General features: G+C 44.5%; 1 protein-coding gene across 1 annotated transcript in view; it reads left to right on the top strand.

Annotated features, from left to right (window-relative positions):
* The window catches only part of SRRT (serrate, RNA effector molecule), a 413,786-nt gene that overhangs the window by 57,952 nt on the left and 328,705 nt on the right, over positions 1–27,129 (top strand). Inside the window, exon 6 of the mRNA XM_069644249.1 lies at positions 25,581–25,750. Coding sequence (XP_069500350.1) covers positions 25,581–25,750 — 170 coding nt within the window. The remainder of the gene's footprint in view (positions 1–25,580; positions 25,751–27,129) is intronic.

Genomic DNA, 27,129 nt, shown 5'->3' with positions numbered 1-27,129 from the left:
GCATGGTGCCCACAGCTCCTCTTTCGGCAGTCTAGCCTTGGTGAGAACAGATGTAGGGTTTCGCCCAAGATTTAAGAACGTTTTAAAGATGTATAAATTTGTTGGGCAAACCCCACATTTCTAGACTGGGTTCTGAAGGGTAGAGTGCTACTTTCTAGAGTGTAGTGATTTTGCCTTAAATCGGTTGGTTCTCTGGTTATGAACAAATGTCCATTTAAAGCAAGTTATTTTGGCTGCACCACAATTTTTTTTTAATGTAACTTTATTACAATATTAACTCCACGAGCAAAACCTCATACAACAAAGAAAAATGCAGTTTTATAACCTCCTTCCAAAGAAGTCACCAAAAACCATACTGTGAACACGCCAAATCCATTTTCCCTTACATCTGGGCTCTTGGCATCTCATCAGGGGTTTAGTTGTTTGGTCGCCACTCTGGGGCACACCCACTCCAACTGAGCTGCTCTATCGGTTCGAGCCATATTTTTGGACAAAAGGGGCCCATCCATGGAGTAACATATGCCGGTAATGTTTTTCATGTCTCCCTCAATACTCTCGTTTGGTAAAGCTTTCCTTTTCCAGTAAATTGTTACTATCGTAGCCAGTGGGGCAAAGTGCACCATATGCGGAAGTGCCCTCCATTCCTCCTCTTCCCCATTCCAGTCCAAATGGGAGTGACATTGGGTTGAAGCCCCTCTGAATTCCAACCAGGTCCCTTATCCATCCCAGTATTGTATTTGCTATATTTGAAATGGGGCTTCTTTCTTTTATTTTTTAGTAAGTTTCATTTCTACAGGTGATATTTTTCAGGCAGGTAAAAATATAATTTAACTGCAAATTGGCGCCTGATTTATTTGCTCCAGTAATTCACAGAAATAAACATGCATATTTTGGTTTGAATAACCCTTTTTTATATTCCTTGTGTGACCTTTCTTGGGCACTGCTTTGTTGGTACTACTGAGTATATTTGTGCAGTTTGTATGGAAGCATGAGGCAGCAACCTGTGTATTGGTTTACAATTTTGTTTTGAGTATTTTAATCCCTTTTTTGTAGGTTTGCAAGATGTTCATGTTTTTAGCGAGCAAAGTGGCTAGTTGGCTGCTTTTCATCAGGGCTGTTGGAACGATTGATTAGTGTTCTCTTCTGTAGTATTGATCTACTCTTGAATAAATCAGTAAAAGGCAACTAGGAGCTGCCAGTAACTGTGGTATGGAGGGCTGCGATAAGTTCAGACTGATCTGTTTTGTCATCAGATCTATTCTATGGCAGCATTCCCTGCAGTTTCCCACCTTCAAATACAGCTGTGACATGCCCTGCATGCGCCTATGAAAGATTTATTTTGTCATGTGAACATGTGAAGACAGGGTTTTTGTCAGATGCACTCTGCATGTTTAATGATCTGAAGGTAACCCTAGTTCCGCGGGCAGTGGAAATAAGTTACTGGGCCACCTCAACAGAGGGCCTGACCACAGAAGCGAGTGCTGCTGGTCTGAATTGGGCACGTTGCTGCCTCCGACCTTCAAACCATAGTGCAGGAGTCACCAGACATTCTCACTCTTGTCCCCACGACTGAGGCCCAGGAACAGGATCTGCAAGACTACCGGAACAGAAGCCAACTGGAACCTTTTCAGACTCCAGGTACTGTTACTAGGGGTGTTGGGGAGAATTCTCATAAATGTGCTAATTCCCTTCACCTTAGAGACCCCCAGCAACTTTGCTGGATTTTGAGGGCTTGGATTTTTTTTTTAACCTTGAGTGACCCTTTTTTTTTTTCCCCCACTCGTGTTTTGATGTGTTTTACTCTTGTGTTCCTTGATTATGGAGTTTTAGACCACTCCATAGGCATCTTTTCGTGTCAGACTGCACCCTCAGTGCAGTGGCACAGGGACGCCTTTCAGGCTCTCCCAAGGTTTAAATACTTTCTCTGGGATAAACTACCGTTCCCCAGAGAAAGTGAAATGAAATTGACTTTTCTAGTCTTGTCAAATTTCTAGACCCAGCACCCACCATCTTAGAATAGTGCTGGAGGGGTTATGTAGTATACCCTGTGTCTGGGTACTCATGTAGCAGTCAAATGCTACCCTTTCCTCTCAAAATGGCTGGTGGCAGTGATTTTACAACAAACTTCCCTGATTTTTCCCGACCGCGAACACCGGTAGCATTCAATCGCGGTTGCCATGTTTTTCATGATGGTGTCTGAGCCTCCTTTGTTTAAACAGGATTCGGTCTTTTTTCACCATTTCTTTTTGGAAAGGTCCTTCTAGAGTCTCTGCGCGCCAAACCAGGTTTGGTCCCTTTGTTTCATCGCCTTTGGCGGGCTTCAGGACTGAAGACTGCCTCTGGCGCCCGAGTGTCTGGGGTGGGCAGGAAGTGCCTGACCTCCCTGTGATTAGTCTCCTAGGAGACCCAAATGCACTCTGGCGTGTGACTGGGTGAGTGGCAGCTAGGCTGGAATGAATGGGAGGAAACTGGATAAAAGGCCAAGTCTCTTGGCTTGGAAGGCAGAGTCGACCACTGGAACAAAAGAACCAAAGACCAGCTTGAAGAGGATGGCTGCTGCAACTCCTGGCTAATTACGGAAGAAAACCAGAGGATACAATTTTGGAGACAGAAGGAATCAAGAAATTTAATTGAACCTGATCCATTATTTAAATATCAAATTTTAATCGAGAATTAATCATAGCACTCAATAATTTTACATCGCAGGAAAGGAATTAAGAACACATAATTTCACATAGTTTCACATATAATCCATCTCATTCGTACACAGGCATCCAATAACCATTCATACATCCATCACAATAATACATGCAAGGTACAACTTTATCCTAAAAAAGTCATAATTGATTTACTTATTGTCTTCATAAAAAAGAGAGAGAAAGAGATATATAATAAATATATATGAAAAGCCACAACAACAGATAGTTCAAGTGGTCATCAGTTTAGGATGGGTCACATCGATGTCCAAAGTTGACCTCATCACTGGTTTCTCAACCGGTTTCCGCGTATTTAACTTTAATTGAGTTACGCCTTCATCAGGAGAATAACAATTCAACTCTAAAAAGACAGGGAGATATACATATATGAGAGACCTCATCATAGAGCCACTAGAGAAAACAAAGGGAAACCCCCAATTATCAACCAATTCATATTCATTAAAAGTGATTTAAATCAAAACACAACCTGCCCCCTACCTTGTGCCATAACTCCAAGGGGGGTACTTTGCATGCTATAAACAGTGCTACCATGATCATTGATGCCCCAAAGTGCAGAGAGAATCAACCCCTCGTGGCCATCAAGCGGACCCATTAAGTTAGTGAGAAGATGCAAATTCCCATGTATTAAACTTGCGTGATCTATTTATACAGGCAGTGTGCTATGCGAGCGCTTATAGGTCTATTTTTAATAACTAACCTTTATGAATGAAGAGCGAGGAGAGACAGCTGAAAATTCCTGATATGAAGAACAGGAGTACCAGCTATACCAATATGCGATGTCCCAACACGTCTGTACTGCGTAACCGTCAGCTGAAGATATGGGAAGGGTTCAATCCTGCAGTGGCTGTTTTTCATGCAGGCAGCACCATTTCGGAGGAAAGGATCAATCCTCCAATATAAATTTTCATAGACTCAAGGGGTACACCCAGAGATTCCCAACTCTCCCGTTCCCTATATAAATGAGAAAAAAGGTCAAAACTGTTAAGGTCGAGTTGGGGCGAAGCAAAAGTCACGCAAATCACAATAACAATTCGGGTAGAACTCCCGAAGCAAAGATAATCAATTGCCAGGGCTCACGTTACTAACGGGAGAGTGCTCGGCATTGGAAGGGTGTCAGCAGCCGGAGGCATATATAATTCAACAAAGTCAAAGACTCACTGTATGCAAGCCTAATAAATACCGGGTAGCTCGTGGCTGAAAAAATAAATAATGCTTTCTAGCAAGAAACAGGAAGAGTCTACTTACTATTCCGTGCCGAGCTGTTAAAAATATGCTTGCTCGTAGGGTCTGTGTGGTCCGTAACCCGACGGCGCCCCTCTGGCGACGTAAGAACTATTCCTACGGCTTCTTAAATACTATACTAGCGCTCACGTGACTGCAAGGGCCGCTCACGTGACTGTAGCTTGTCAATCAAGGTGAAAAACGGACTATAAATGGTATACCGGCCTGTTTTTCTCGTTCTCAGTGGCATCAGAGGGCTCGCGATGGACGGGACCTAAGGTGTTTCCCACGTCAACGTTTCAATGGTGGATCCCCTTTAGGAATATGAAAGACCTGGTTCTAGTGTGTTCAAACCATTAGTTAAAGTTTTTAGGTTAAAGATCCATAATTGTTCTTTGTAAGCCAGTTTTTTTGTCATTTGGGTTACGTTGGAGGCAATTACTTTTTCAATACAGAACCACTCCATTTGTTCCGCAGTATGGCCCATTTGAACAAAATGAATTACCATAGGAGCATTTAGATTCCGAGTATTAATTTTTGAGCGATGCTCATTAATTCTGGTGCTTCCTTCCCTCGTGGTTTTTCAATATACATCATTTTGCAAGGACATGAAATTGCATAAATGGCGTTTTTACTTTTACACGTTGCTGCAACTCCTGGACCATTGGTTTTCCCGGTGAAGCTCTGCTGCAGGTCTGAATCGCTACGTTCATCTTGACAGAGAAGCCCTGCAAGGACGACTTCTCCCTTTGAGTTGGTGGGACCAATCAACTCAACCCTAAGCCACATGGATACCATTCGCGGAGCTGGTACTATTTTCCTAAAAGGGCTGCAGGACATTGAATAACCAGGGAGAGGGACATCAGGGTTTGTGTGCTTGACTACAGCTACCGGAATTGAAGATTTGCCAGTGCAAGCTGTTTGACCAGTCACCGTGCAGGAGTCGCCAGACGTCCTTGTCCCTACGACTGAGGCTCAGGAACAGCAAGATCTTCAGGAACCAAACTTGTCAGCTGCATCTCTTTCTTCATTTGGAAGTTACCATGAAACGAGACTGAGTACTTGCCTCTTGCAGTGAAAGTGCTTGAAACTTTCCCAACTTGCAGGCCTAATCAGCTTGTGACCCAACATATTATTTTTTTATAGCTACTTCTGAGACCTTTGGCAAAGACTTCTTTTTAACTACCAGAACTGCTTTATCCTATACAAGAAATTAGCCCATTGACTTTGGCCTAACCCATTGCATTGAATCTACTCCTCTGGTGAACTCAAATTTCTGATGTTTGTTAATCTGCTTAGAATCACATGCTGTGCATAGGTCCGACATCCAGTGGTCACTGCGGAGTATTGCATTTTGTTTTTCGTAGTCGAAAAGGGGACGTTGACAAGGCGTGTCTGAAACACTATCCCTATAGTGACGTGCGTTGTACCCACAATCCCTCACGCGTCGAGGTCCCTCAGATTGTTTTTTTCCGCCCAGCTTCTGGTCGCCTTCACGCGGAGCTCCTTGAGATACCATTGCAACCCTCGACCTTTGGTCGTTTCTTCTCATAAAATTTATACACACTCCCTCGACGCAGTTGTAGCTGTTCTCCGCCGAGAAAAATCGACGGAGGGTCGAGCGGAGGAAATCTTCGGCGCTGCCGAACACGTGGCCTGGTCTCGCTGGCCATATACAGTAGGGAGAGTGGGGTCGTGGGACATCTCTGGGTCTTTCTGAGAATGCCTTTCCCTTTCCCCTTCCTTTCCCTTGGGGTGTTTATCGCAATTTATTGCCTCGGCTATGGAGAGGACACCGTTTAGGTTTTGCCCACTTTGTAAAGGCAAATTCACTTGGAAGGACAAGCACTCACGGTGTAACCGCTGCTTGCCCCTCGATCACAAGGAGGAAGGGTGCGCGGCTTGTCGGCTTCTTAAGCCTAAAACTCTAAAAGACCGAAGGGTTAAAAGGTGGGCGGCCTACGCGATGTCGAAGGCCGAAGGTTCACCCGCCGCTGCTACCACCGACAGTGACGAGGAACGCGATAACACGACCTCCGCTACGGAAGTCGAAACCCCCTCTAAGGAGCGCTTACGCGCTTCGTCGTCTGTCCCCGGCCCCGACGGGCTCGGCTCACGCCCTGCTTATGGGGATGAACACCCCGGCGACACAGACGCACACAAAGATCCAAATAAACACACAACCCACGGCTCTTCTTCGACAAAGTCGAAAAGAGCTTCGGCGCCCAAGTAGACGCAGGTTCCACCGGCGGCCTCCTCGGACCGTTCGGGTTCGAAGCCCCTCTCGCAACCGCAGCTGCGACCTGCGACTGGGCTTTCGGCAAACAAGGGCGCTGCCACCAAACCATCGGCCGGTGCGCATCAACAGAGAGCGCAGACCGCCGTAGAGCGTTCGATACCCATAGCGTCGAAAACTCAAGCTTCCGCCGACAAACAAGTCGCCGACAAGCGAGTCGCCGATAGCTTAGCGAGGATCGCTGTAGCCGACGCCCAAAAGCGTACGCCGAAGATTACGTCGAGCGTTACGCATAAGTTAAAGGATACGCCGAAAAAGCCCGAAGGAAAGCAGGGACTACCCCCTTCAGTCAGGGAGTCACCCGACACACCTGAAGGTTTTTCGGAGGGCGACGGGACACTTTCCTCGACGCTTTGGGAGAGGTCGAGCCATTTCGAGTTAGATAACCCTATGTTTCCCCCGCCAGACCGCTCTGGGGTACCCCATGAAACAATGGAAAGACTCCACCTCTGTATGGAGAGGATGGAAAGGTTCATGAGCACCCAGGCCTCTCAAACTCACAAGAGGACTAGAGAAGGGCCTCAGGAGGACCCCAGGGCCAAAAATCCGAGGCTAGTCGATCCCCAGCAGGACACAGCCTCAGACTTCCAAGATGTATATGACCTCACTGGGGAGGAACAATACTTCGAGGAAGAAGATGATTTCATGGACAATGAAGGACAGAACCAGGAGGAATGTCTGGAAGACAGAACAGACATTATAGAAGAAGGCTTCGGGGTTAACCCAGAAGAGGGACCTTCACACCCCTGGCAATCACCATCAGTGTATTCCGACACTGATGTCCTAAACCTAACTCCTCCGGACAATTCTCCAGTTAGGAACACGTCCCCAATTGACGATCAGCCCACTTTCAATGCACTGTTGCGCAGAGCAGCAGCGCATTTCGAACTCGACACCGGGGAACTCTCTCCAGAATTGGACTTTGTAGAAAGAGTGATTAAAGAAAAACCCCCGGTCAGCCAGACCATTCCCCTCCTCGCTTCAGTGAAGAGAAGGATCATACCTTCGCTGTCCACTCCCGCAATGATCAGAGGGGTCAATCTGTAATCTTTTTATTAACCTATGCCCTTTTGCTCCTACTTCAAAGCGGTTTAAATGCCTTAGAATCTGCTAACGTAAAGTACTGAAGTATATTTGTGTGATCTACATTGCCTACTATTGAATGGTTTATAACGGACTGTTGAATAAATTAATACGTGTTTAACCAAGAAACCTTGAGTGTAAGACTATTTGAATACCTGTGATTGTAGACCTCTAACACCCTTACAGCTCACATTCCCTCTTGAGATAAGACTGGCTGCTCAGCTACCAAAATCTGTGTAGTACAGACTTATAACAAAGGTTGGTTTTGCTTACACCTGTAATCCTAGTTGTGCCTTGGTCCCAAAGGGTACTGCATACAAACTCTGCCTAACAAAGGGGTACTTGGTGCTTGTTCTGTAGCTTCTTACTGGAGACTTTCATTTGCTTCCCTTTGCAGAGTTGCTTGCAGCTTTGCCATTCACAAGCCTCCTAGCCCAACAGTGATGCTTTTTCTACAAAAACACTTTAACGTTCAAGACTTTTGTGCTAATCTGCAAGAAGTGCCTCAGCTCCCCTAGACTTTGCTCAATTGACATGGGCTGTCATGGCTCCCTGCAGACGCTTCTTACCCTCTGACTGTCCCTTCAAAAGCCATACATACCTTCTCCAGCATGGGGTCTGGCATGGATTCACATGCTCATCATCAAGGCGCAGAAGTTCCGGATGGTCACCCTCCAGCATCAGCTGGAGGAAGGAGACTTCCTATCGTCGTTGGATTTGGAGGATGCCTACTTCCACATTCCACAACGACGATAGGAAGTCTCCTTCCTCCAGCTGATGCTGGAGGGTGACCATCCGGAACTTCTGCGCCTTGATGATGAGCATGTGAATCCATGCCAGACCCATGCTGGAGAACAACAGTTACAGGTAAGTAACTTGTTCCTTACTTGTATATCTGGGAAAGGGTTAACCTACATTGCATTGGGGGATTCTAACAGTGCTCGCCTGTTTGAGAAACTTGTTAACCATTGTTTCCTTACCTAACCTTTTCCCTTTTGCCATAACCTCAGTATTACAGTTTAAGGGTGAAAAGTGATATGTCCAGTGTCCGAACTATTGAAGTCACCTCAGGGTATAGGAAGCATCTGTGTGCCATCCCAAAAGGGTATCTGCTAACTGAATTGAAGGAGTGTATTTTTGAGTGTATTTGTGTTGCATATTGCTCCCTTCTAAAGAAGGCTGATTTTAAAACTGACTGTTGAAAGAAACCTTGGGTAGAAGTGTTATTTTAATACATGTAACTGTGAATCTGTTACAAGCATACAGCTCACATTGACCCCTCTTGCGATGAGCTTGGCTGCTCAGCCACTCTACCAACTTGTGTAGTACTGGCCTATACCAAAGGTTGGGTTACCTATTGCCAAGAGGACAAGGCTGGTGTAGTCTCCTACAGGGTTACTACATACAATCTTGCCTAACACCAGGCATCTAGCCCATGATACTCTGGTAGTACAAGGCTAGCGACTATCTGCCTTTACCACCTGATAGTGTGGAAAAGCGTTATGATCTATCTTGAATAGAAATGTTTTTGTATTCCTTTGCACCTAGTTATATTAATACGCATTAAAAGACACAGGTTTACTACTTCCAATCAAGCAGTATCTTTTTTTTTTCCTGTGGTACTATATGCACTACTGGTCCAAACCTTTATCCATGGAGCTGTGTGGGTGACAGCAAGGGCACAAGGTCTTGTGTGTCCGTTTCTTATTGTTGGGAGTATTTTTACTGTAGGGATGCACGCACATTATGGTCTGTAAAAGCGGATGCAGCTCAGCACGAATGAGGAAAGGCGTCCTTAACGTAGTGGAAAATGGAAAGGAAGCCATGTGCCATCGCTCCAGTCAGGACTCAACGTGGAGGACTGTCGGGAGATCTATGGCGGCGAGTTCAATCCTGCAAAGAATCACCTGGCTCAGGAAATCTGAGTTTTTGCAGGATTTCCAAGCAAAAGGAAGTTGGCCTTGAGAAATACCAGGCGTCCAAGGCTGTGGCCGTCTCTTTAGGGGTGGCAATAAGGTGCCCAGCTCACAACCCAATGGAAGGCTAAGCCCTTTCGTTACTATAATTATGAACAGCAAGGGAAACTGCACACTTGCGTCATCGGATGATTCCCTTTACCTTCCATGGGTATAGGTAAGACGGTGTTGGGTGCAGATTTGGGGTAGTTTTTAGGGAGCACTACAACAATCTCAGCCTCCTGGCAATAGGACCAACCCTTTGGTACAAGTCTGAACTACACAGGTTGGTAGTGTGGTAGAGCAGCCATGCTTATCTCAAGAGCCCGCATTAAAGACTTACTACGGTAGTAATAAGTAAACCACTGCCACCAGCCTTTCATCAAGGAAAGGTATTAATTACATGAGAAGCTAGACGAATGGGATACTATGAAACCCCTCCAGCACCCTATTGTAAGACCGTGTGTGTTGGGTCTAGAAAATTTAAGTGTAAAGTTAATTTCACTTTACTGCTCTTGGAAACAGTTATCCAAGAGAAGGGTGTTTTAAGCCTTTGGGGAAATCTAGAAGACTTCCCTGTAGCACTGCACTGAAGGTGCTGTGTGCTGCAATGTAAAAAGATGCCTATGGAGTTCAGACTCCAGAAACCAAAAGAAACCGAGTTCAAATCGCATTAATCCCATTGAGTGGGGGGAAAAGGGGTCTCGCTCTCTCCAGGTAAAAATGAAAGTCCTAGAGTCAAGCAAAATAGCTAGAGGTGGAATTGACAGACGGACAGCTTTCAAGTCTGTCACTTCCATTGTGGCTCCTGATGCTACACCGGTAGGGGCGCCTCTGTCAAACAATTTGCAAGATTTTTGCACTCTTAATTCCAACACATTGGTGTTGGGACTGATGTGGCTTGGTGTTGATGTATAGAAGGCCAACCTAGTATTGTCGGGGACAACTCTGGATGCTGTAGACACAGTTAAAGGTAGCAAGGCAAGTGGTCTAGTCTCAAGATCTGGTGAGCTTGTAAGGGGTCCGCGATGAGCACAGAGTGAAATAGTCAAGGAACACACTTCGACAAACTGGTATAAACATACTTTGTTACTTAGGGCCAAATAACAGTGAAAAATTACTACTAATATCACTCTAAACAAACTTTGATACATATTTATACTTACTGGAGTCGGGCAAAATACACATCAAATCCCTGAAAAGGAAGGTCCAGCTTAGTATTGGCACTAATAGTCCAGAGATTCAATCCTGACTTCAGAAGTCCATCCCTACGATGTATGGGGCCGTGTGCCTTAAAAATCAGCAAAGTTCCGTACAGTTTTGTGAAGATGGAAAAAAATTATGGTAGGGTCTCTGAGGTCCAGTGAACTGTTCCAGGTGTCAGGAGACTAGTCAAACTAGCTAATCAAACCTATTCCCAGCTTTCAGAGTTTGTGTGAACAGGCAAAGTCAAAATAATCTACCAAACTTTTAAAAGGGGAATAAAGTGGTTCAGGTAAGTATTGCTACAACTCCCCCCCCCCCCCTGTACTCAGATTCTTCACAGGACTTGACAGGTCGATTGAAGGTCAATGGTTGCTTTTCCCACTTTCAGCCTTAGCCCTCGATTTCCAGGGGTTGCAGGTTCGAGCAGCTTTCTGGTCTAATGTTGGTGCAAGGTCTCCCAGTAGAAGAATGCGCAGAACTCTGTGCATGGCCCCCTCTCAGGACAGGAATGGACGCAGGCAAGCCATTTTGGAAGATGGCCACTGATGCGGCAACGCAAAGGGGTTCACTTGCCTTGTTTAGACTTTTCCTCCTATCTCGGATCCCCTTGATGCTAGAACCACGATGGTAAGTCTTGTACACAAGCTGAAGATCCCCCCCCCCCCCCAAGTTCCTGGCCTCAACTCGTAACGGCGACATATGCAGCACGATAGCGTGGCCACCAACTTCTGTTGCTGCCCTTTCTTCCGACCGGTCAGGGTCTCCTTGCAAGTCTTGTAGCTGAACAGGAGTCTTGTCTCCTTCAGTTTCTTCAGGATCTCTTGAGTAGGTGCAAGGATCCTCTTATCCTAGAAGCCAGATAGGCCAGGAAGAAGGCCAAAAGAGAAGATGGGGTTGTAAAGGGGGTGGTGGTGGGTCCTTTTATTTTATAGATGAGCCTGAATCAGGAGGATATATACTGTGGAGAGAGGGGGCGGGGGGTTTGGGCTACCTCTTCCTCTGAAACACTTGCAGGTGTGGCACACGTATACATGTAACAGATCCTAGTACATGAGATCTGTGTTTTTATTATGATAGATCAGACTTTTGAAGTACATAGCATTGTTTATTTACACACGGGGGATAGCTTCCTTTTCTTGACAAATAGACATATAAACTAAAAGTCCATGTTTACATTATATTGTATCATATAACGTAATTGTATGCTAGACATAGGTAAACAGTGAGGATTAGTATATCATGACTGAGTGCGATGTTACTAAACATGCACCTATTGAGTCGACACTCGATTCTTTTTCCAGCTGTGAACAAAAACAAGTACAGTTGATGCATTGTTCTAAAGCTTTCCTCAGGACTAGTTAGGCAGAGTATTGTAGGATGATCGTCCACATGTTGCTCGTAGTGCCAGTGACGCTGTGGGAACATAGGGTGTGTGATTTAAAACAGTGTCTACACGGAGGTACTATAGAAAACATGTAGGTGTGCCGTCACATACCTGTTACAAGGAATCTCGTGTCTCAGGGCTGATTAGTTGTGAAAATGGCATCTGAGTATGCCAAATAAGAGGGACTCAATCGAATCTGGTTGCACACAGAATATGCGCTGCAAATAAGGACACAGTTGTTGACTGATCTGTCATTAAAATTGACAGAGGAAATGTATACTATGCATCTGTGGGCGAGGGCCTGTGTGATATTTAAAGGCTCCACCATGGTTAGAGGTGCTAAAGAACCTGAAGAGGTTCAGAGGCGGTTAGTGCCTGTGCGAACAAACCCTGTGTTATTGGGTTTGCAATAGCCTTTAAAGTCTGCTATAGAGAGGGAGAAGAGTGCCCGATACGCCTGTGTATTCTAGGGCGTGTGTGAGAGCGTCTGACATTGCCTGGTCACTGCACGGTGCATATCAAGAAATGAACTGTTACCCAAACGTCCTCTATGGATGTGCGGATAAGGATAGCACTCACAGAACATTTTGTGCGCCATGGCAAGGTTTTCCAGCAAATACGAGGGACCAGTATGGGCTCCACTTGTGCCCCAGACATAGCTAATTTATTTATGGACCATTTGGAAATCAATATCTATAATGAAGACAACAGCTACAAAGGAAAACTGATCGCATGGGTTGGATACATTGACAACGTCTTCACCATCTGGAGGGGCACCCAATTACAGCTAGAAGACTTCCATACATGGCTCAACACCATAGACCCATGTATAAAATTTACTATACATTCGGACAAAACCAGTATTCCTTTCTTGGACCTCAACATCCAGACTACAAACTAACGAACTTTGATGGCAACTCTTTACAGAAAACCAACAGACAAAAATAAATTTCAGAAGTTTCCATCCCCAAGCTCAGAGAGAACCTCCCGTTCGGCCAGTTTCTTAGGATATGCAGAAACTGTACTACACTACCGGATTACGACCGAAATGGAAAAGAAATAGTTTGAAAGCAAATCTCGTTTGAAAGCAAGGGGATACCCGCCCAAAATTATAAGGAGAGCGCGTAGAAACGCCAGAAATACCAGCAGGGAAACATGTCTCACCAAAAGATTAAGAGTGGATCTTCCTGACAAAATGATGTCACTACTTTCTCACCAATAAGTAACATAGGTAAAACCATCCTAGCCAATTGGAACCTTCTTCAAACAGAAGACTTCAGTCCAGTAAAACCGAGATTCGCAATTAAACGAAGCCAAAATACCAGCTAGTCCATAGATACCCAGACACACCTCAGAAATCAAGACAAGCAAACCTGTGGAATTTACCACCTTTTGATCGGACATTTCAGATGCAGCAAATGTTCAGTATGCAGCCTAAGTAAAGACCAAAAAGAAATCTCACTCAATGGATTCAAGTGGCAGTACAAATCCTTTTCAGACAAAATGGAGCATCTATGTAATCCAATGCCCCTGTAACCTACTTTACGTAGGCAAGAGCAAAAGGGAAGTTAGACAACATATCTGAGCATAGATCGTGTCTAAAAAATGCAGTGGAAGACAAGCCCATGGTAGCACATTTTGTTAAATTGAAACACACAGAATTCCAGTGGTCCATCATTCAAACCATCAGTGAAAAAGAACGTGGAGGAAACGGAGACCTGGCCCTTAAATTGGAACAAAAATGGATCCATAGATTGGACACAGTGAGAAATGGACTCTATATACGTATAGAGTGGAATTTGTTCTTCTGAAACAGACGCTGCCAGCGTCATCTACACATCACACTCCACTCAAGAACATCCTACAGTTAAGAACTTTTTTGCAAACATCTATATTTTATCCTATAGATGTCAAACCGGGTCCTTGTATAGGCACTTCTCCAACTACAAATATGTAAATGTGTGGGTTTCCCCAAAATGTGATTGTTCCATACAAATGTTGGTTTTCTGGTGTTTAAAACGTTTTCAAATGTTTTGCCAGTAATGTGAAAATTTTTCAAAAACTATGGCAAAAGTCTCTCCTTTTGGATATCTACCAATAACATGCAGTATTATGCAAATGTTGTCCATATAATATGGTGTTCATCAGAAGCATTTATGTATAATGGGTTTGTTGTACATATGGCGGTCTCTCCAGCAAAACCGCGGGTCCTGTATGTTTCATCAGGCTTTTCCATATGCGTTTCATATGATCATTATGTATACGGCAATCTTTGTCTAACATCACCGCGCCAAACACGACATCCAGTGTTTGCATGTTACAATATGCCGGAAACATTTCTTGCTTACCAAACACTGATCGTTTGCGCATACACAAACCCTTTTAAGATCCTGCACGTCCCATGTGCAGAGGACGTCCAGATCGCCAGTCTCAACAGCTCATTTCGAGCGCACAGTGCAGCGACCAGGTAATGTAAGATTGCACTTACGATCGCGAAAAGTACTTGGGCGTATTGGGCACGTTCACTCTCGGTTTTTACTAGCCACGGCATATAAACCAAGTATCACGGGTCTCCAGTTCCTGCACTTTCCTCTGCACACAGCGCACATCCATAGAGGACGTTCGGGTAACAGTTAATTTCTTGATATGCACCGTGCAGCGACCAGGCAATGTCAGACGCTCGCACTCACGCCCTAGAATACATACGGGCGTATCGGGCACTCTTCTCCCTCTCTATAGCCGACTTTAAAGGCTATTGCAAACCAAATAACACGGGATTTGTTCTCTCACAGGCACTAACCGCCTCCGAACCTCTTCAAGTTCTTTAGCACCTCTGTAACAATGGTGGAGCCTTTAAATCCTCGACCACAGATGTATAGTATACATTTCCTCTGTCAATTTTAATGACTCATCAGTGAACTGTGTCCTTCATTGCAGCGCATATTATTCTGTGTGCAACCAGTCTCGATTGAGTGCCTCTTATTTGGCATACCCAGAGACGCCATTTTCACAACTAATCAGCCCTGAGACACCAAATTCCTTGTAACAGGTATGTGACGGCACACCTACATGTTTTCTATAGTACCTCTGTGTAGACAGTTTTAAATCACACACCCTCTGTTCCCACAGTGTCACTGGCACTACGAGCAACATGTGGACGATCATCCTACAATACTCTGCCTAACTAGTCCTGAGGAAAGCTTTAGAACAATGCATCATCTGTACTTGTTTTTGTTCATAGCTGGAAATAGAATCGAGTGTCGACTCAATAGGTGCATGTTTAGTAACATCGCACTCAGTCACGATATACTAATCCTCACTTTTTACCTATGTCTAGCATACAATTACGTTATATGATACAATCTAATATAAACATGGACTTTTAGTTTGTCTATTTGTCAAGAAAAGGAAGCTATTGTGTGTAAAACAATGCTATGCACTTTAAAAAGTCTGTGATCTATCATAATAAAAACACAGATCTCATGTAATAGGATCTGTTGCAGGTGTGGCACACGTATACATGTACGTGTTTCAGAGGAAGAGGTAGCCTAAACCCCCCGCCCCCTCTACAAAAGAGAAGATGGCCAAAGGACAAGCAAAAAATCTTGTGGCATGGCCGTATTTGACTACTAGCCACGTTGCCAAACGCCGTAGGGCTAAAACTAAATGCACCAGCCACCCTGCTGGGTGTGACAGCTAGGCTGGAATGAATGCGAGAGAACTGAATAAAAGGCAAGTCTCTGGGCTTGGAAGGCAGAGTCGACCACTGGAACGAAAGAACCGAAGACTAGCTTGAAGAGGACGGCTGCTGCAACTCATGGACCGTTTGCCTGGTGAAGCCCTGCTGCAGGTCGGAATCACCAAGTTCACCTAGACTGAGAAGCTCCTGCAAGGACGACTTCTCCCTTCTGAGTTGGTGGGACCAATCAACTTAAACGTAAACCACCTGGATACTCATCTCGGAGCTGGTTAGTTTCCTCAGAGTGCTGCAGGAAACCGTATAGCCAGGGAGAGACACCTGTTTGTATGCTTGACTTACAGCTACCGGAATTTAAGTTTTGCCAAGCTTTTTGACTGTTCAAGTGCAGTGCAGGAGTCCCCCGACATCCCCCTCCTTGTCCCCACAACCGAGGCCCGGGAAACGCGAGATCTGCAGGAACTGCCATGAACAGAAGTCCTCACCTGCCTCTTTCTTCATTTGTACTGTAAAACAAGACTGAGTACTTGCCTCTCGCAGTGAAAGTGCTTGAAACTTTCGCAACTTGCAGGCCTAATCGGTTTGTGTCACAACATTTGATTCTTCTTGCTACATACGACTCCTAAGAACTTGTGCAGAGAATTTTCCATTTAACTACCAGACCTGCTTCATCCTATCCAAGACTTTAGCCCATTGGCTTTGGCCTAACCTATTGAATTGACTCTTCTGGTGAACTCTAAATATTTGCACTGTCTAAAGGATACTTGTAACCGTTTATGTTCAAATAACCTTGCCTTTCACTCCTCTTGAAAAGTATTCTGAACGCTAAGATATTAATGTCCCCAGTACTCTTGCTACTAAAATTATCTGTGCTTGTATGTTGTGTCTGTGGGCCATCCCAAAAGGGTCTTATCTAATTCAGAAACTAGAGGACAGTATTGAAGTAGATTTGTGTTTATTTATTTTTATTACATTTGTTACTCGCCCAGACCCGAGGGTATCACAGCGAGGTTACAGACCGCTTAAAAATACATGAAGGATGCAGGTATGACAGTTATATTGGCAAACAATACATAAGAAGCAGAGGGTCAATGTTCGCAGCACAGAAGTATATACATACGGGGGGAGGGGGTGATGACCTATTTACAGAATGTTGTGATAGCTATATTTATTGGTTAAATAGCCAAGTTTTCAGTAGTTTTTGTAACCCCTTGAGGGTTTCCTCATTTTTGATGAGCGGAAGAGAATTCCTGTGTTTTGGGCAAGGTATTGGAAGCTGGCGCCCCCTGCTCTAGTCTTTTTGTAGTGAGGAATTGCCAGTAGTGAATGGTTATTTGATCTTGGGGATCTGGTGCTTGTTGCCTTGGTTATTGCATGGTTTAGGTAGATGGGGAGCATTTTCATGGAGGGATTTGAAGGGGATGCATAACATTTTGAATATGACACTGGCTTTAATGGGCAGCCAATGGTGCTCTCTTCTGGTTTTGGATATATGGTCAGATTTTCTTATCCCCAGGGCAGCCCTCAGGGCTTTGTTTTGTATCATCTGCACTTTGAGATTGGAGGTAGAGGTGCCTAATAGCAGTACATTACAATAGTGAAGTCTAGATAGGATCAGTGCCCTGGCTAGAGTGATGCAGTTGGTAGGGAGGGGGTCAAGAATTGGCGGCTGAGGGAGATCCGTTTTGAGGTGGAGGATGAGTGCGTTGATGTGTTTGGTCAGGGATAGGTTAGAATCGAGGTAAAATCATAATGTTTTTACATGTTTGAGTACTGGGATAAGGGTGCCGTCTATGTTAATGGCGTAATCTGGCTGAAGGACGTTTATTTTGGGTTGGGAACAATGAGAATCTGTCTTCATCGTTAAGACTGAGGCTGTTTAAGGCCATCCAGTTTTGGATTATGGAGTAGATTTTATTTATGATGGATGTCTTGAATGTAGTTCCCTGAAGGGGATAAGGATCTGGGTGTCATCTGCAAGGTTAGCGTAGATGACACCCATATCGTCCAATGCTGAGAAGAGGAGCTTCGTATGAGTTATAGTGTGGGTGAAAGGCATGATGCTTGTGGGACACCTATGGGGCTGGTATAGGATTTGCAGCTTCTTTGCCTATGGACACTCGAAGTTCGTTCAGCAGGAATTGCTCCACGTGGTGGCGTCCTTGGAAAAATTGAAGTCTTTAGCTAGGGTGGAGCAGAGTTTGTTGTGGTCCACAAGGTCGAACGCTGCAGATAGGTACAATAGGAGTAGGATACAGAGCATTCCTGAGTCTCTAATGGTATCCATTTGGATTTTGAGATCAAGGAGGGTTTTTTCCGTGCTGTGGTTGGGACGGAAACCGGATTGTCTGGTGCCAAGGAGTTGGTTCTGTTCCAGGTGTGCTTGAACTTGGTTGTAATTTATTTTGTCAAAGATTTTTAGTAGGAACGGGACCGTTGTTATTGGTCTATAATTCGTAGACACAGCAGGGTCGAGGTTGTGCTTTTTTAGCAAGGGGGTAACCCAGGCTTCCTTTGCTAGCTGGCACCACCTTTTTGTTGAAGGATACATTTATAATTTTAGTTATGATGGGTGTCGGTGTGTGGGCACATGACTACTTTTGCAGGGACAGAATCTCCCTTACAGTTGGACGCTTTAAGCTTGGATATGGTATTGAACACTAGTTCTTGTGAGACTGAAGTGAACTGAAAAGTTGGTTTGGTAGAAGCATTCATGGTGGGCAGGGGAATGCCGGTGCCAGGTTTATCTACTACGAGTTATTTAGTTTGGATTTTCTTTCGAAGGAGGTTAATCTTGGCAGCAGAGCGTCTTGGATAGTGGTACACCACTCTTTGCTGGAATTTGTGCAATTGGTGGTTGGTTATCTGAGTGCTTGGTTTTTGTCGTGAGTGGGGCACTGCATTAATGGGTGACATGAGGCAGTTGTGTTAGGTGTCTGCTAGTGTTCTGGGATTGTCATCAGAGATAGACATGTCTAATGCTTTGGAAAGCAGTGGTTCTAAGGTTTCTGAAGTAAGTTTGCAAACGTTTCTGGATTCATAAGAATTAAAGATTTTAGAGGTGGTTGCGGGGGTTCGAAGGTGTTTATTATGTTCACCATGTTGTGATGGTCTGACCAGTCTAAAGGGGTTATGGAATCAATGGAGTTATCAGTGTTGAGCGAGAGGATCCAATCAAGAGTTCTTACTTTGATGCGAGTGGGGGAGTTCACTAGCTGAGTAAAGCTAATGTCCTTCATGGAGCAGAGTAGAGCCTTCTGCTTAGTGATAATGGCTATCGTTGAATCTTAAGTTTAGGTCTCCCAGGAGGATACATTCAGTGTTGGGCCTGATTAGGAGTGCTAATAGTAGTGGAATGTCTGTCTCAGGCTGATTGGTGGAATGGGGGTGGAGGGCTCTGTAAATGCCTACTGTATTGATGGTGGCTTTTCCGTTTATGGGGAGTTTGGCTAGCAGTAGTTCATAGCATGTTAGGCTATCAGTTTGGTATGATCTTAATTGGAGATTAGTCTTTGCAATTATGGCCACGCCACCTCCATGAGAATGGGTCCTATCCATTCTGAGGATAGTATAATGTGGGTGGATGGCTAAAGTGAGGGGGCCAGAGGCTTGGTGGAGCCATGATTCGGTGATGACAAATATCAAGTTTTGATTCTATGATGAGGTCATGTACCTATAGAATGGGTTCCTAGGGAGCGGGCATTTATGAGGGCACATTGGATGGTGATGGGGAGTTTGAGTATGAGTGTCCTCTGTTTTTGTGATCATATGGCTAGAGGTAGTAATTTGTTTGTAATTGGTTTTAGGTGTGGAGGGGTTGCCAATAGGGGGTGATTTAGTAGGTAGTGTGGTTGTTGGTGTGTCTTGGGATGTATGATGGTTGGCCTGATGTTGGGTTCGTGCTCTGAAGCGTGATCGCCTAGCTGTTCCAGAGACAGTTAGGGACTGGATTTCTTCTGAGCTTCTATATTTCTGTGTGAACTTGGGTGGCTTAGTAGTGGTGGGGAAGTTATGGGCGAAAGCCTGAATATTGGCCTTGGGTTTGGTAGTGAAGACGTCCTTGGTAGCTAGTAGGAATGGTGATAGAGCGGGCAAGAATGGCGTGGGGCATGGGGTGGTGCCTAGGGTAGGCTGGTTTAGAGAGGCCATTTTGGTGTAACTTATAGTGGCTTCCCACGCAAGGGATGTTCGGGATAAGGCAGAACAGGAACATAATGAGTTAGCCAGCCTAGCATGATTGGGTGCGGCTGTGTGGGTGAGTCTAGTCCAATAGTGATGTAAACGTAAAGGCTAGTCTGGCCGTTATGCTAGTGAGCTAGCATGTGGATTGTTTGGTGTTGGAGCCAATAAGCAAATTTGATACTTTGCATGTAGACTGAATAATATTAGAGCAAATAGCGTTATGCACATGAGTTTTATCGTTTGGGCAAGTAAACTAGACACACGGTTATGCTAGTAAACTAGGTAACCAGCAGTCAAGTAAACTAGTCTAAGTATACGGGCTATTAGTATTTAGGCAAATAGGCTAGTCTAATATTCCTGCATAAGGCTTATTAACAATTAAACAAAGGCTGAGCTAGCAGTTTGGCATAGAGGCTATTAGCAGTTGAGTAAATAAACTTGTCACGCCATTATGCATGTAGGTTGCACAATGTGGGCAGTAGGTTGGGCCAAATGTAAGTAGCAGGATAGGATGGATCGACTCGGCACATTGGTAGATGCACTAAATATAGGCGTTTGAGTTTGTTTAACATGTATTTGTGGAGGCATAGGTGATCACAGGAGCATAGGTGTGTACTGTTCCGTAAGGGAGCAGGAATATGCTAAATGAAATTGTGGCAGGGATACTGACAGTAACAATAGGCATAAACAATTGTGGCATGGGTGTTCACAAAGACCGGTTAGCATCGCATCGGTGGAGGCTGTATATACAGTAACAATAGCAAATAGACTAGTTTAAGTATAGCATATGTACTTGGTGGCATAATAGATTGTATTATCATAGGTGATAGCCTTTGGGCCAACGTTTGGTTAGTACTTGAGTGCGTTTATGCTACGAATGGTGGACAAGTGTCATCAAACAAAGGTGGTTGGTGCATTAACAGTTTCTGGATAAGTCTTAAGCTATCATATGGATATGTGCAACAGAGTAGTGCGAGCACCGCGATCGGGTACATTTTATGAAGAGTCACCTGTAGTTTTTCGAATCTCGTAGTGTAATGTCTCCGGCTCCTTCAGCAAACAGCAGCCTTGTCCCCTAGCCTTCTCCCGCTTGCCAGCTTCCGCCTGTTGGCACGGGGGATTGGCTAGAGAGGGACTTGGTTGCTAAGCATGAAGCAGCCTCGTCGTGGTTCCGCGCCGAAAATCGGGCGGCTGTGAGCGCTGCAAATGGTCAATTCAAATATTGATTTCCTGGTACTTCAGCACTCGATTTGTAAGATAGAGGCAGCGAAACAGATTGCAGCGAGGAAAGTGTGTGTGTGTGTGTGTGTATATATAATTGCCTCCTTCTATTGAATGTTTTATAACTGACTGGTTAATAAATTAATAAGTTTACCAAGAAACCTTGAGTAAAAGAGTCTATTTGAATACCTGCAATTGTAAACCTCTGCATCATTACAGCTCACATTCCCTCTTGAGATGAACCTGGCTGCTCAGCAACGCTACCCAAACTGTGTAGTACAGACTTGCACCAAAGGTTGGTTTTGCTTAGTCCAAGTTGCTTGTAGTGTTCCCAGAGGGTACTGCACTCAAACTTTGCCTAACAACCACACGCAATGCAGACGTCAAGAGGGCATCCAGTAACTTGATAAGAATTCTGCGTGGGGCCTGGTATTGCACTCAAATATTTTCTAAGGGTTGGCAACGTATCGCACTTTAGTTCAAGCAATTGGATCAATTTGGAAGCGGGCATTGCTGCTTCAACTAGACATCTAAGGGGCGGGGGGGAATTTGAATGAGATTAAGCACTGCCCTTGGTACCCATATGGGAACCCAGGGCTTGACAATGTTGAATGTATAGCAAATCAATTTTCCTTTTGCACTCCCCACCTTCGGAACCTATCCGAAGGCACAGCCTCACTCCTGCTCTCACATAAGAATGTAACTACCTTTCACAACAGAAATTCAAAGTATAGCTACTCTATAGCTACTCGCAGAACTACCTATCGTCATACCCCCTCCCAACCCCCCCGAGCTTCTAGTATACCACCTCCACCCATCCACATTCAGACACTCGGATATGGGCGACCAGCAGGTAACTAATGGCCGAAGTCCACACCAGCATAATAGCACCTCCCACTTTCCCATACTTGGCACTTTAGTCCCTCTGAGGGTGTTCAGCCAACAGTCCGTTGGGGCCATTATTATGATGAAAGGCATTATACAAATGACAAGGGCTGTTAGCGGCACTCTAGCTTTAAGAACACACAATGGTCTTACTTTTTAAAAATTGTACCACCAAGGGGTTCGAAAAGGTTCACCAACACCTTCCCTCGAACACCCTTTTTTGTTCGCCATTTCCTCTGCTTGTAGAGTGAGTGAATGGCAGGCCCTCTCATGTAAGCCATCTTTTACAGTTTAAGTGCACCCATTGTTTCTTTGTGAGGTTTCTCAATTTGTTTGCCAGCCTTCTCTCTGCCTCAATCTAAGGAGGAAGAAAGGCTGCATAGGCTCAATCCCGAGAGGGCTCTGAGTTTTTACATCGCCAGGAAGATTAGCTGTTAATCGTTTCTACAGACTTGCAAACTGACAACGGAATAAAAAGCAAACCCTCTCTAGGTGGATAGTGCCTTGTGTTTCTGAATGCTACACCAGAGCAGCTAATGAAATATCTGAAGGCTTCAGGGCACAATCCACTGAGAGTGTGTATTCGTTACCACTGCTCTCCAAAGAGGGGTACCTGTAAAGGATATCCATACACAGGTTTGCAAAACACTACTTCCTGAACCCAGTATCCCCAAATGACTTAAATTTCCTATAAGTGCTGATATATTTACCATGGAGTTTGCTCCTTCCCTCCTCCATAGTACTATGGGGGGTCTAAGTCCGTGGGAGGACACAATCCATTACAAGAACAAATTACTTAACATTGGTGGCTTTCTTTCTACTGGATGTTCCTCCCACAGATTCCTCCTTGATCTCCATGGTTACGGAGCTCTCTAATGCAATTCTACGATGAATCTCCTTTAATGGGTAACTGTCTACTTTTGGTGTCTAATCTTGAATGAGGCTGTGGAAGGGGAAAGAATGGCAAGAGGTCAAGGGGGCACCCAGTGCGCCATTTGTACCCGCATCGCTGTTGCATCCGGTCACGAAGGCACTTCTGACCATTGGACCGTACCCCTGTTGCAGTTTCCTAAGAGCTGCAAAGCAGAAGAATAAATCTGAATCTGTGGGAGGAACATCCAATAGAAAGAACATTACCAGGGCTAAGTCATTTGTTAGTAGCCAAGAATCAAATCACTAGCCAATGGTGAGTGCAATTTTTGCAGCCAGAGTGAGCAAGTGCTTACTGTACCCAGCTTGACCCAAAGCATCCACACTATCCATTCATGTTGAGTTGATGAAGCATGCTACTTCTGTGGATGTAGCTGCAGTGAAATGTAATTGGTCTCCTTTTGGTCTGTGATTCTAGTCAAAGTGGGGGAAATGACCAAGTCAAGGCTCACACCCAAATGGTTTTTTGTCAGAGAAGGAGAGTTGGGCACTCCAAATAGCTGCTTACCTGCTTGGATCCCTTTACTGTTGGAGAAAGCTAGGCTTTACACAAGACCTCATCTAAAGAGCTCAACTATTGTGGCTTTTCAGGTTGAAAGCTTAAGTGTGGAACTCTATGCTGCATTAGACGGGGAGATTGTGACGAGTGAGTAAAGGAGGACGATATTTAGAGATTGTCTTAGATTGGGTTGTAGTGCTTAAAAACCCTTCAGGCCATGCTATAACCTTCCTGCAGCTACACCACCTCCACAGCATACAAGGTCTGTTATGCACTTCATAGACTTCCCTTGGTGTGCCTTAACATTTGTTTGATCTCTTCTACTCCCGACTGCTTCTTGCCTGTTTCTTTTTCTCCTTTCTTATATTGTCACTGATTATTTTGATGTTTAATGAGCACTTTTCTCCCCTCAAAAGCCAGAAAAATGGAGCAGATCTTGGCGTCCTCATCATCAAGCAGTTGTGGCATCTTTGGTGTCGAATTACTTTTTGATTTTGCCTATTTTTTTTTTTTAGTCAGATAGGGCATGCACTGCGCACAATGCAGTGTTTAGACAAAACAAGTGTTGAGGATGTAGACAGGAAGCTTCGAAACGACAAACCCTTATTAACCCCAAAAATCTGAAGATCGTGTTGCGCTCGAAACCAGCCAGTGGGAGGCCGGAGGCCCATAAGTATGAAACGTATAAGTTATTATTTATCTGAACTCGTCTCTAAACCCGCAGACTACCAAGGTAAAGATGGAGTAAGAGGTTCCTTTTTCACTTTACTGTCTGTTTTGCAATTAATTGAATGATGTGTAAAAGTTTCCTGGCAATATTGTGTTGGCAGATGGGGTATACTTTTTTTGCGGGGGGGTGGGGGGGATAGGATCGCGGATCGCAAAAGTTATAGCTTCGGGGTGTTGTGTGACCGAGGGCTGGCTTTATTTGCTTTTTATCCTCTTGTTGGGGGGCGGGGGAGAGGGGGGAAGTGAAGGAGGGGAGGGTATAGGTGGGTCCCAGCACGCTTTGCAAAGAAGCCTAAAGAAAAGCAGGCTGTTGGTCAATATTCCCATTATTCCCATAAATCCAGTTTCATTTCTGATAGTTTATGGGTGGATACCATGTCTCAATCTTCAATCTGTCCTTTGAGTGTCCCTTATTCACCCTGACAGATTTAATGCAGCCAACTTTGCTTGTTCCTTGTTAAATCATAACTGCTGTCATGTAGGTCTACCATTTTGTATTTCTCACTTGTGTGACCTATGCTTGGAAGATATTCTTCTACAATGCTTCTGCTGTTGGGGCACATCACTGCTGTCCCTACTCTTTGTGGGGTGAATTTTCAGTGTTATTCACAACCACACCCTCGGGTCTCCTCTCATGACCAGAATTTGCATCATGGTTCCCTTGTCAAAATGTGCCCTTTGCAACTTAAAAGAACAAGTGCATAGACCTTCACTCCCTCATGCCGACATCCCTTATCAGAGAAGTTCGAAACCATATACAATGATGTTGCTCATCTGGGCTCTGATTTGCCTTCAACTATGGCATAGAGTTGTGTGCAGTGGCAATGTGTTATCCTGTCACCCAATACACCTTGCCTTGTCTGTCAACTGCTGCACAGTACAACCACATTGAGTGTTCAGTGAGACTGCTTTGTGGTGTTTAAGAACTACCTCCATTACTACTGCTCAGTTATGTGGGCTGCTAGGTGCAGTGCTGTTCACTTTCCTTTGCTAGTAGTATTTAATATTGACTTTGCACAAGACCTACCTTCTGGTTTGGCAAATCTGTTTCTGGTTGTTTTAGCAGTGTCTAGGCTGGTCTTAGCCATGCCTTTGGTGCTGACCTCACTGCACCGCCATTCCTCCCCTCCAAAGCCCACCACACTTGTTTTTGGTTGCTGGCATTTGAATTTTGTGGTGTATAGTGTTATATGAGAACGATTTAAAGAGCTCTCATCTGAGGGGTAAAATGCTGAAGGGTGGCAACCTCGCCGTTGAGCGGTGATGAAACTGATTACCAAATATATTATCTTTTCGGAGCAGGGAGTGGCACTCTTGTCCATGAGATTGCTTTGCTGTGCAAGTGGTGTGGTTTGTGCGGCCTGCTGCTGCAAAAGTTGACGGTGGGATTAAGATGGTAGTTGGTAATTGTTTTTTTTTCTAAAGTGACACCCCCAAATGCAAATCTTTAAAAAATAGAAAATGTGCTATTAACGTTGGTAGTTTTCTGTATTGACGCTCCACAAGACTCGCCTCTTTCTAACACCTTTACTTTCTATTTTGAATTGACCCTCCTTTTGGTTTTCTGGTGTCAAGGTTCCGTTCGAAATATCATCCGGATGAAGTGGGCAAACGGAAGCAGGAGGCAGCCAACGGCCTCCGCAACCGCCTCAATGTCTTTATGTACCTGATGGAAAACCAGTGGTTCGAAAACATCCTTCTAGATAATGACAAGGCTACTGCAATCATCAAGCTGTTGGATGCAGGTACGTAAAGCACATATTCTCCCACTTCAAGCCTATGTAGTTGCAGCAGTCAGTCAATCAGTGAGTGTAGCGGTTGGAGATGGGGCACTGCCATGCAGTACTTGGGGTGCTGAGGGGAGAAGAGCATTTACTTCTATGCATATGATGATCTAAGCTTAGGTTTGTGAATCTTGCTTATTAAAAAGGCTTTTCCAGCGCCTGCCTAGTCATTCAGTCCTTTGAGTAGCTGTTGGTCCCTGTAATTTACAATAGCTGGCATGCCTATTGAGCTATACACCCTTCCTCTGATGCAGGCATTTGTTGGCTTCTTCTGTACTTAGCTGAGCAGCCCCATTATCTGTCACTTTTTGCAGTGTTTTAAAAGAAAAACTTGTATTCAATGTTAACATAAGACACCATGTCGCGTCAATATCCGTATTATGCTTGATCCCTTTGTACCCAGCCCTAACCCCTTGAGTAATGCACAAATCCCAACCTCTCAATGTCCGCTCACCCCCTTCCCAGTTCCCTTGCCCCTCTACCACACATTTTATTCTTGATGTATCTCAGCAGGGCCTTAGATGCTGTTTTGCAGTGGGATTGTTTACGCACTATTTATTTTACTGCTTGAAGTAAAGTAATTCCCAGTCCTAAGAGGGATATTTTATCAGTGAGTAGGTATTTGAACTCTGAAACGGATACAGATTTTTAATGTTTGGGAATGGTCGTTCTGTTTGTATGCACAATTTTTAGCCATTGGCTTCAATGGGATCCCAGCATGTCTACTTATCTGGGTACTGAATTTGGTGTGACTGCAGCTTCGCCCATCTGCTTATTCTGTATATGTTGCTTATTTTAGAGTGGTCTGTTTCAATTGTGCTGCGTTTAATTAACTTTGTATGTTTGTTTTGTGGCTTGTCTAGAGCCTTTAAGCTTCAGCGTTTCATCTTTATAAATGATACTACTTTCATTTTGGAGCTTACTTTTGAGCCCCTATTCCTAGCTGTGCGTGGAGTCTTAATTACTTTCCACTTTTTTTTTTTTACATTGTAGCACTGGCTACCTTAAGTGAAGCACTGCATGTGAAAAACCAAGTAACATTGTAGTTAACATTTTGTGAAGTGTACTGAACATGCTGGTGGCAAAGTTGATTTTCTTAATTTTTCGGTAACTGTTTATCCCATTCCACATAACATCCAGAATGTGTCTTGTTGGGTGCATGAGTTAGTTAGCTGTCCATTATTGAGCATCCTCTACCTGTTTGTATATTGCTGGACTCCTGCATCCTGAATCTGGATGAAAGGGAGGGTATGGAGTTGATATGGAATTTCTTTGAAGTGTTAACAGTGTGCAAAGATGCAGCTTGGGATTGTTAGGCAAGAATTGATGTAGTAACTTTG

This window comes from Ambystoma mexicanum, chromosome 1p, assembly GCF_040938575.1.
Source record: "Ambystoma mexicanum isolate Mex_15411 chromosome 1p, UKY_AmexF1_1, whole genome shotgun sequence".
Classification (NCBI taxonomy): domain Eukaryota; kingdom Metazoa; phylum Chordata; class Amphibia; order Caudata; family Ambystomatidae; genus Ambystoma; species Ambystoma mexicanum.
The sequence above is the reverse complement of the archived record's forward strand: the minus strand, read 5'-3'. Positions and strand labels throughout refer to the sequence as shown.